Source organism: Osmia lignaria, chromosome 12 (genome assembly GCF_051020975.1).
Source record: "Osmia lignaria lignaria isolate PbOS001 chromosome 12, iyOsmLign1, whole genome shotgun sequence".
Lineage (NCBI taxonomy): Eukaryota > Metazoa > Arthropoda > Insecta > Hymenoptera > Megachilidae > Osmia > Osmia lignaria.
Genome location: NC_135043.1, coordinates 8619618 through 8631647, shown reverse-complemented (window position 1 = coordinate 8631647; position 12030 = coordinate 8619618). Strand labels below are relative to the sequence as shown.

General features: G+C 35.7%; 1 protein-coding gene across 1 annotated transcript; it reads right to left on the bottom strand.

The window, feature by feature from the left end:
- Positions 1-4391: 4391 nt before the first annotated feature.
- Vajk4 lies at positions 4392-7669 on the bottom strand. Its single transcript, XM_034321710.2, has 2 exons — positions 7572-7669; positions 4392-6949 (listed from the first exon to the last, which is right to left on the bottom strand). The coding sequence occupies exons 1-2, from the start codon at positions 7581-7583 to the stop codon at positions 5825-5827; spliced, it is 1137 nt and encodes a 378-aa protein (XP_034177601.2). The 5' UTR covers positions 7584-7669; the 3' UTR covers positions 4392-5824.
- Positions 7670-12030: the final 4361 nt, after the last annotated feature.

Sequence of the window (12030 nt, the reverse complement as noted above, 5' to 3'; positions counted from 1 at the left end):
ACAAAAGTATGCTTTATTTAATTAAATATATAATAGCCTATACGAAACGCATAAACTTATTCAAGTGTTCAACAACATTTTACCGTTTTCTGTAATCATTATTATAAAGTACATGCATATGGATCTCTTGAGCTATATTTTTCACGCCATAACAAAATAGAAATGCTTATTTTCACGCATTATTTTTTAGTTTATTACAACTCGCAAAGAATACAAAATGAGCGATCTTTTATTAGCTGTTACACCTAATTTTAGCTTCCATAATTACCAAAATTATAGTAATTTTAAACATTGATAACTTTTCTAACAAAAAAAGAAAATAAGTATTCTAGGTATTCTTTATTTAAAAAAAAATAAAAACCTAGTGGTGGTATGTATAATGCGGGCTTTTTTAGAGCATCTCGTTATTCGATTCGCGTCGAATGGAAACGAACGGGACGGATGGTTCGTTTTTGATTAAAAGCTCTCGACCTGTGAATGCCCGTATCCGAAATCAATAATTAATTTTGCCCGGTTGCCAGAGGTGGTGCGTGGTAGGAAAGCGAGAGCCTGGGCGGAAATGGTTGGGTACTCGCTCGGTTACTGTGATGTTCCGATAAAACGTCCCTTTTTATCCCGTTCTCTCAGCTGCCAGATTATTGGATATTATTCCATTTCAAGCGTTCAATCCCGCTACGATTCGCTCGCTCGGATTCCCACGGGGGATTCTCTGTCGTCCACTGATTGTCGAAGGCCTCACTTACACGCACTTCCGTTCACCTGTAGTTGAACGTCATTCGAAACATTCTGTTTCACTAGTCGATCACTCACTTTTGTTTTGTTTTTGTAGAATTGTTAACAATTGATTGTTACTTTGTTCAAAGTTAATGTATCTTGGTGAATATAATAGTTACCCAAAGGTCATTAATATGTTCTATAACTCTTAAATTTTTTACAAATCATTCGAAGAAGAATGAGAAATATACTTTTGAAAAAATGGAAATGAAGAAATGAGGAATGGGATTAAAATTTGATTAAATGAAAGGGACGTCATACATATCTATAATTAAAACAACTGTTTGTCGCAAGTTTGTCATTGTTCTCTATTTTCACTAAATCAACCGAATCTCACGAATCATCAATGAATCTCCATACAACAACTTCATACCAAAACCAGGAGTTTAATAAATTATTACTGTAATGAACTCTACTACTACACATCGATTTTCATTATATCAATAAAGTCTGAAAGAGACGATCATCAAAGGAATCGAAAGAAAGCTCGATGGTGATACGGTTTCAAGGAGGAGCCATATCAGCTAAGGGGAAAATGGAGTTAGAAGGAGAACGAGAGGAGGACTCTGTAATTAACTGCGATGGGATAGTCCCGTTTGAGTCGCTGAGAATCCCCCGGGACCTGACCCGTCGTATCAGACGCCAAACACTCCACTCTCACACCGTTGAGTCTCCTCGTTGTCGTCGTCGTCATCGTCTTCGTCCTCGGCCAGCTTCGAAGCCAGTACGTTCAAGTTTCGGTACGATAATTGCCTTCGCTTCACAGTCGCGCCCCGACACCCGCGGCATTGGATAAAAGCCTCCACCTCCAACCACCTCCACCAGCAGACCCGTTCTACGAGCGAATCTATGGACGGGGATGAAGGGATGGAAATTCGATAATGGCTTTCAGCCTCTGAATTTCAACGCGATTCAAATCTCCTCGTCACGGAAACTCCTGGATACTCGCCTTTCATCGGTTCTCTCCTACCTACTATCGCTTATACGTTTTGAAGAACACTATCCTGTTTCAATTTCCACGACAATGGAGGATGTTTTAGGAGGATAAAACTAGGCTGAAATGGTTTATTCTTGTTTATTTTGAGAAAAATTTCATTCAATTTGTTGAGTGCGATTAATGTTTCAAAAATCCTTCCAAAGTTTATCGAATTTTCTACTATCTAGATGATAGGATCAATTTTAATCCCAGTTTAGCCAAGTTTCCATTAAAGATCCATTAATTTGCATTGAACCGTAACAGTGCACGTTTTCCCAAGAAAAGACTGAAGAAATGTGTAAACAGATTTTAATTATATCTTGTCGAAGTGAGAGTAAACTGGTTTTGAAATGATCCCTTCCGGTAGTAAGGACTCATTACGTTACCCGATTACATTCTTCCGGTGAACGTGAAACTTTGTTACATTACTTTACTTTCTTCGACAACGTTTAATCACCGGAACGAAATTCACGCGAAACAAATGTTGATCGATAATTTTGAAACAGATGACAGAGATTTTAGTTGTCCTTGCGAAGGCGAAACAAACATGATCTAACCGTGGTGGTTTCGTCGATCGTTCTTCTGAAAATCAGTATCGTACTTTCACTGTGGTTTCGTCGAAAAACTGCTACTATGGTATTTCGTTCTACTGAAATAAATAGAAAATCGTAAATAACTGTTCAGGAACGCGTGCACGGATTCGCGATGACACGCGAACCGCTTTGCTTGCGATCGATGAGGAAATAGAACAGTGTTTTTATTTTAAATTTATTTTAAAGTTTCGTAGGAATTATGCGCACATTATATTTGATATCGATTGAAATGACGGGATTAATAAATTTAATAGTATGAAACTGAAAATGAAAATAAGAATAAGACAATAACAGGACTGTAATATAATAATCCTTTTATTGACTTTGTAACGCTTACATCAGCAGCATTTAACTTCTACATTGTTCAAGATCTCATTTTCTAAATTGCTTCTATTACTTGCTCTAATGAAAGCGTTAAGAAATTTCATAATAGTCTACAGAAATTAACGTAACTCTAACACAGGTTGTTAGAAAAAAATAAGAATTCGAAAATTAAGGGTAGTTAGTAATTATGAACCCGTATAATGTCGAATCACACTCGTAACACAACATACATTTCATTTCATTTTAATCAATTAATAGTTTTAACTCTTCAATAGAGGAGGTGGGTCAATCGTGACCAAATTTTATGAAAAATGGCTAAAATTAGGTGTATCAATTTTGAAACGAAAGAACTTCGTATAGTAGACAATAATATTTAAAAGAATAGTGTACGATTTGGAAAATGCAGACAGTAATCATTTTAATGGTAGACAATTTTGCTGTTAGTGTGCAATTATCGTGAGTATAAAAAATATGGTTCCGTTAATTGTTATAAAAACGTAAAGTTCGATGAACGAAAGTAATAAGAAAGAAAAAAAAAAGGAGGAACGATGAAACTTTCCTCTTATTACCGAAGCGCCAATAGAAAACCGGAAGTAGACGGGATCGCGATGCAGGAAGAAGTGGATAGCAAGATAGGAGGTCAGCTATAATTCACGCATGGTGGAATCGTCGCGATTTTTTTCACTTTCACAAAACTTGCCGCTCGTACGTCGTCTAATAAGACCACATGTGTACACACTTTCATATTTGGCCGCAGTTATGCATCCTTGTAATTCCCAGTTCCCGTATAACATAACGTTTTACATAACCGAAAAGGAAACAATGCTTGGTCTTGCTGTTACTCGTTGATGAAAGGGACGCGGATTATTATTTCCAATTGAGCTCTAGTAACTTCTAATGTTTGTATAAAAATTTTCTTATACCGTGGAAACCTGCTTTCAAATTGAAATCAAACGTTACGTCGATCATAAATCAGTACAGAAGAATTTAGCGGTGGTGATGGTGGTGGTTATAAAGTGTGTGCGTAACAGCAATCTTGGAGAAAGTAATGCTTTCTTGAACACGCATACAAGGATCTCTTTAATTGCTAATCTTGATTTAAGATTCGTTCGAGATCGAAAGTGCGGCCCGGAAACGGTCTACTGTACATTCGATACCTTCGTGTTTCTCTTCCCAGGCTCTTTCCGTTTTTAGTCGAGCCTGAACACCTTAAACGTTCCTGTCGTGTTTGGGTTGAAATTATTGAATCACAAAATATTGATATCTTTTCATCGTACGATACTTTTCGCGATGTTTCGAGTGAAAGAGGCGTCGACGTAATGACAAAATGTTTTCATCCAAGTGGTTGAGCAGTCGGCGCGAAAAGGGAAATTTTGCAAAAGTGAAACTCGAAGACCAGATTTCCGGTAGATTCATCGAGAAAGTGTAGGCTCGTTAACGCGTTCGCGTGGAATCTTGATCGTTTTTTCTTCGGTTAGTCTTGTAAAAAGCTTGAAACATTCTTCGAGCGAGAAAAACGATACTTTGATGATGGGTTGTTATCTTTGATCTTCATTTTGATGAATTATTAACGTATTTTACTGGCAGAACAAAATTATCAAAAGAAAATTAAAAGGTGGAAATATTAAAGTGCAATGAGGAAATAAAGTTTACAAAACTAATGAATTCTTTGATTTATGAGATTAAGATTAAAAAATAGAGTTTTTACTTTTTCATCATCTTTTAGCAATTATTCAAGTGTTCGCTTTAAGAATTTGTAGTTTTTATGGAATTTTCGAATAATTACCTATAAATCTCTCAAAAGTACCTGCAGATGATAGAGAAAAATTTTTTGCAACTAAAAGGATAATTTAAATAAAAGTCAACGTTACAATGACAGACGAGTATTTATTAAAAATCTTTAATACAAAAAGGACATCTACATCGCTCGGGTGTCTTAACTTAAATTAGGTACAAGAGTGCCTCTTCGTTGCAAAAACATAATTTTGCAGCAAAGTTTACTTCACATTGGCTAACTTATGCTCATAAAGCTCGTTTATACGCCGGGGTTAGTGTTTTCTTTGGAACAGCAAGATAAACTCATAGCTTCTACCTCTATTATTATCATAGAACATTTCATTTATCTTTTGACAATTTTGAAAAAATCTCAATATTAGAACGTAAATGATTGATTTTAAATATTAAAATCGACGAAATAAGCTTGAACAATCGAACGAAAGTGTTATTAATACGTTTGCTGCTAGCATTTAATTTCAAATTGGTCTAGCATAGACCAAATCGTTTGTATACTATATTAATTTTATATTTGATTTGCATCTGTTTCAAAGAATATAAAACAAAATGCTGGCAGCAAATGTGTTAAAAATTTAAAAAAACATGGAAACTTCAAAAAAAAGAGAATTTCCATTCCAAGTCGTTCGATCGAAAGACAACGGTACATCTAAATTATACTACATTAGTGAAAAAAATGGTACGCTGTCACCAAAAAATAGCTAATGTTGTTCAGATTACTCGAGCAGCTTCATTGGATTGCATAAATTGGAAAACATGTTACGCTTGAGAAAGAAGCATTACCTACGATCAAGAATCTTTTACCTGGTTCTCCCCTGAAGATACGCGTGGTTATTGGACTGGGACGAAAATATCAAAGTTGTGTGACTGTTTTCTAATAGTGAAGAAAACTTGACTTTGGTCTTTCAGATCAACTCTGTAACAAGCTTCTTTGAGCATAGTAAAACTCAAAACTGAAGCTTCATCGTTCGGTAAAAAGATCTTGTGAAATCATATCTTTCATTAATCCACTTTCAAATCCCATATATCTAAAATTATCACAATAATTTTTGAAGTATCTTTCGGTATTTCAAAAAGTTTACTGATGAATTTTAGAAATTGACTATTCAAATAACATTGCATAAGCAATTTTTGTCCACTATTAGAAGTCACAAATAAGAGAAGAAAAGAATTTTGCCCCTGTGTTTTGTTCTGTTCTATTGGTTATATCAAACAACAGAATACAGAATCGGTTCTTAAGAAAAAAAAAGATAATTCCTCAACGTATACTTTCATCGACGGTACTTCTATTCTTCATCCTCTAACGAAAAATTTTCGCAAATCTAATTCGAAGAAACCGTCCTGTCGTTTAAAAAAAATAAACGTATCAACGATGATGGATGTATCCACCGCCTCCATATCCAGAGCTTCCTTCATAACCACCACCTGAGCTTCCTTCATAACCACCTCCAGAGCTTCCTTCGTAACCACCTCCGCTGCTACCGTATTCTTCATGTATCGGCACGGGCACTGGTACCTTTACCGGTACCGGTACTTCCTTTTCCACGGGTACGGGTACTTGCTGCTCAACCAGGTACGGTTTATCAACAGGTACCTTGACTGGGTAAGGTACAGGCTTGTGGACGGTAACTGGTACTGGCTTGTGGACCGGGTACGGTTGCGGTACCGGTACCTTCACCGGTACTGGATAGGGTTTTTCGACAGGTATGGGATATGGTTTGTCTACAGGTACCTTGACCTCGTAAGGTACCGGCTTATCTACCGGTACTGGGTACGGTTTTTCGACGGTAACTGGGTACGGTTTCGGCACATTGACCGGGTATGGTTTGTCGACCGGTATCTTAACTTCGTACGGTACCGGTTTCTTCACCGGATATGGTTGTGGCAAAGGAACTTTTATCTTCACTGGGAACGGCACGTGTTTCTCGACGGTGTACGGTTGAGGTATCGCTACCTTTACCGGCACTGGTATATGTTTCTCGACGGTGTACGGCTGTGGCACCAGTACCTTTACTTCGTATGGTTTATCTACCGGTACCTTGACTTCATAAGGCACGTGCTTTTCCACTGTGTAGGGTTGAGGCACGTGTACCGGCACCTTGACGAACACCTTCACAGGATACGGTACGTGCTTTTCCACGGTGTACGGTTGAGGTACGCCAACCTTAACCTCGTACGGTACGTGTTTCTCTACCAAGTACGGTACGTGTTTCGTTACTTCGTAAGGGACTGGTACCTTTTTCACCACTGTGACCGTTTTTACGTGTTCCTGATGGTCGTAGCTACCGCCGCCGCCGCCGCCACCACCACCACCACCACCGATGTCGCCTCCGCCACCCAAGTCACCATAGCTTCCATGAAGTCCTCGTTTCTCGGTTTTCTTCTCGGTTGACTCGGCTGTCGAGTCTTTCGACGTGTCCTCTTCTGTCGATTTGCTCGCCTCCTCCGCGAAGCTAGCTTGCGTGGCCAGTGCCACCAGGACGACGGCGAGCTGCGAGTGAAAGTTGAGACTGATGAACGAATTTGCAAGTCGATTGGTACACGTGCGGTTTGCTTTTCTCCGGGAATTAGCGAGCACGGTAGTGTTGATGTTATTTGTGGATTAGGGTTTATGGTTAGCATGGTACGTGTTGAGCGAAATTTAAGTCTCATGGCGATAGAGGGTGTTCAATTTATTTGTTTGCTATGATATGGTCATTTGTATGCTTTTTTTTAACAATTGAGTATTGTGCAATTAACTATCGGTCATTGGTTGTATATTACTTTCTTTTGATAATCTTGAATTTTTTAAAGTCCGATGAATCGAGAACATGCTAACAGACAGTGCAATGTGTTTTCTAATTTGCATTTTGACTTTTTTAGGATGAATTAATACATAGATTTAATAAATTAAATCATTTAATTTTACGTTCACACCACTATAAAACCATTATTTTCCAATCATACTGCGATGAATATTCTCTAATACTGGCAAAAACGTAAAGTAAATTCAATAGAAAAAGATCGTATTAATTAAAATATATTGTCAAATATTTTCAGGAATAAAATTGTAAGATACTGCTCGCGATCGATCAAATCGGAATAGAATTTTGACGGGAATAGAGATCGCTTACCTTGATATTCATCGTCGAGTTCGCGTATGTTTTTAGGTGGCGTATAACCACTAACTGAACCGCTTCGTTTTCTACACAGAGCCTTATATACTCGACGGCATAATAGCTCGGTACTTTCGCTGCACCTCATCGTCCGTATTATACTTGTGCGTCTCGTTTTGCATTTGCAAAAACGTGCTCGCGCGGGTATCCTGGGATAACGTACGGGAAATTGTACTGGCACGAACCGAGTCGCTTCTAATCGCGTTCATCTACACCAAGTTTGATCGCGATTCGTGGAAATTGTTCTATTAGATAGCTTTTATGATAACGATTGGGGATTGTTTCGCGATTGACGAGCAATTAACTGATATAGTCAGCTCCAAGTGTGAGCAAATCAACATGTTATTATACATGTATAATAACAATTCTTAACAATTATTACGAGTAGTAATTTTTCTTTTTAGTAACTATTATATCGTGACTCATTTTTCCAGGAATACCTAAGAAACGCGCGTCTAATGTGTTTTCGATTAAATCGAGCAGTGTGTCATTATTGTCGCATCACAGACAAATCGTATGCAATTATGGTTCACGCAAGCGTAATTTGCACGATGGCAAAATGATTGCGATTTCCTCTGCGTGTCTTTGTTTACCGTGAAAATCACTGATCGAATTGAAATGTGTAACATCGTCGAGAAGTCGTATATCCTGGTACCTTTGCATGCATAATCAACAGTGAGAGCGTGGCCATACGTCACTACTAATTTACGTACTCATTATCATATTCTAATTAGGTTTTCTTAAAAATTGTTTTTTCAATTCTCAGATTTTTGCGATTTTTCATTAATACTTCACCAACTAAAACACATTTGTAATAGTTTTATTACAAATTCTGTAGTTACAAATCACTCTTTTCTTTTGCTCCAATAATTAGAATGACAACTTTAAGTATGTAGAACTCTTGCTTTTATTCATGTGTAACCGGTCATTCGTTAATCCACATTAGCATCGTGACAGCTTATCTGTTGATAGAGTTAATTCGAAAGCAGGTTTTGCGCAAACCGTATCAATAGTCGCGAAAGGGCGGCCATTAGGGGCGCGTGTAATTGCCGCTGAAATCCGAGTAAAGCTCGGTGGCTGCTTCGCATGCAGAATACTTAATGCTGTATGTTAATAGGGTTGCATGCACCAGCACCATTTTGATTTTGCTAAGAGATATAGACTGGTAATTTTTAACGATTAATATGCTACGCGACCATCCAGTCAAAGTCGTGTATCATCGTGAATACTTGTTGTATACAACACTCTTATTTCTTTGAGTTTCAATAAATATCACGAATTCTGTTAAGTGTATTTTGTTTTTTGTGATGACAAAAATACTGGCAGGCCAAGTTTCTTTTATCTACTTTAGGATAGCTTCGAATCTCATGATGATTAACGTTAGGTTTATGTGTTTTCAATAAAGTTTAAAGTATAGTACGTTAACACCCTGTTTATTGAATCATGAGGTGTTTGATGAAATAAAATGGGTAGAAAGTTATGGGAAAATAATTTTTCTTTAAGCTTCGATTTAAAGGGAAAGCATTAAAATTGAATTATATAGCTGTAATTATAGATACTCTTCAAAACAGGTAATACTTTCAATTATTTATCCAATTTATTATTATTTCTTTTCTATCATGTGTATTGGTTAACACTTTAATCGCTTCCTAATGAAATTCCTCGAAATTCTTCACGGCGTATCTGTTGAATTCCAAACTGTTATTCCTACCAAGATGATTATCTACGATTTATAATTCACGGCGATTATGGTTCAGCTTGTAAATACGCATTTGTAGTTCGCGTGTTAATTACTTGGTGCAATATAACGAGAAAGTTTTCCTTCCTTTCTTGTCGGTTGAAACCGATTTGCTTCATTTTAGTCCGTATTACGTTTTTTGAGGTTCGACATTTTTTAAAGCTACTGGTAAAATTTTCAAGGCAAACGAAATTAAAATAGGAAAGTTCTATATTTCATTATTAAGTAGATAATTATTAAATTATTTAATAGGAACTTTAGAATTCAATGACGATCTGATTATTTTAATGAAAATGAGTACCTTTTTTTAAATTCTTCTTTATTTTTACATAATTATTAAGCTAGTGAAAGTATTATTATAACAATGCAATTAAATAAATATAGCTGACAAATGAAAATAATTAATTTACGTTTCACACCTCATAAACCACTAATTGAGAGGTATACCTACATCATTAGCGTGTATAGCAAGTATAGTACTCAGAACGATTAATAATTTTTACACTTACTATTCAAAATTTATATTCTCTTTCCCTTGATTAATTATTCACTTCATTGAACAATCATTTTGTAATCTAAAAATATTTATGGTTGATACAATTGCTTTGAATAGTGTTCACAAGTACATAGATCCATTGAATAGTTTAACGAGGCCCCTCGACCTTGGGTACTTTAATGACATTACATTTAATGATTGTGTATATTAGTTCAAATTCGATTATACATACGTATTACGTACTGATTGTGAGAAAGGTGAATGTCACTATAAGATAATTGCAGGTGAAAGAACATGATCTGGTATTTATTGCAACGAGGTGTTTCCATAACTCCTAGTGTTCAATGAATGGGCGTAGTGTATAGAATTGAACGATTATCAGAGATTAAATTTAGATTGAATTAAATTTAAAGATCAACAGCTAATTTAATAGCTCATAATAATCAGCTAATTTACTTGACAATATCTAAGTAATGAATCAAACCCCGTGCCATTTGAATCTATTAAGATATTCATCCTTTGAACGCTAAAGATATCATGCATTAATGCATCATGTGCAACGAATCTGCTTAAACTGATTCTCCCTCCCGCATTTCTTTCATCGAACCCGTTTCATCGGCCTGCAAATTATTTGACGACTATGGCTACTTTCGTAGTTCTTAATTGAAGACGAAACAAAACGAAACGTTAAAATGTGTACATCGTAATTAAAAATCGACTACACGCGTGTAGAAGTGAAGATTGGTTGCGAAGTGAAGTCGCGTTGCGAAGCGTGAATCCATGGAACGCATGTTTTCTACTCGTCACGACAGTAACAGTTATTTTTCCAGTGTCCTTCGAAACAATTTATTAATTACACGATGGTAGGGTAATTGTCCGAAACGTCCTTTTTTTCTTCCGTTTATTCACCTTTAATCATACTTGGAAATTTTCCGCTACTTTCGCAGAGTTACGTAAGGGGGTTAAAATTACAATTTAATTTCTGAATTTTTCGTAAAATAATTGTGAAATGATATTTTTGATTGAAATATACTGGATTAATTAAGTAGTGTAGTTGGGAATTGAATTAGAGTTTTGGTAAAAGTATGTAAATGGAAGTAGTAATGGAAAACATGTTCACCAGCTGTGGAGAATTGCCGCATTACTTCCAGAGTATTCTCGACGAAAGTGAAAGGATTTCAACTAGATACTTTCCTCGAAATTTAATATAGTATCGACACGAACTTTATGAAATAGAAATTAATTCAATTTATTAATAATAACATGTGCCTTCTTTTCTATTTTTTACTTTTTTTTTTAGTTGAAGATTTATTTTAAAAACTCAATCTTTATTGTTATTGTATTCTAACATCACTTTTTACATACATAGAAGCGCGGAAAAATATTCAAATGTAAAATAGTAATTATGAAAGCGTAATACCAAAGGCACTGAATTAATTTGTAAATTTAATACTAGAAGACATGATACTATTAAAGCATTTAATGCATTTTTCTTGAGTATTTTATAAATCATGTAATTTTTTTGATATCCTTTCAATTTACCGAATCATGCTATAAAAAGTTAAAATTCTAGTGATAATTTCAAAATAAATGAAACGTTTAGATTGTAACGTTATTATTGCATTATCCTTCGTCGAAGGTAATTTCCAGTGAACATTTTATTTCCTGTATTACGCAAATTCACCGTTCGATTCGAACATTTTTGAAGCAACGTTCTGTTTCTCGCCTGATTGTTATGTAGAAATTTTTTCACGCGCAACAACTCCTTTTCCGCTTTCGATTATAAATGAAAGTAACGCACAAATACATTGTATAAAAAAACCTTTTTGTTTTTAATTGAAAGGGTTTAGATTCTCCTTTCGTTCTTTCAATAAATAATTCAACAAATTATGAAGGATCTGGAACTTATTAATACTTCAAATTACATCATTTCTTACGATGAAAGTTGTACGAAGTAAATACACGACACGTTCAACATGATCTTCGTGAATCGAAGCAAGTTTTACTTTCATTTACTCATCGAAAGGGGAAAAGAAGAAATAATCATCGAAGCAAAAGGTGACTGTAGAATACACGTATGGTTGCTCGAGTGAAATCTCCGTGACTCTCATTACGTATTTACTTACCGAATAAATATTTATTAATATCAAATAGCGTAACATAATTTTCTACTTATTTTACAA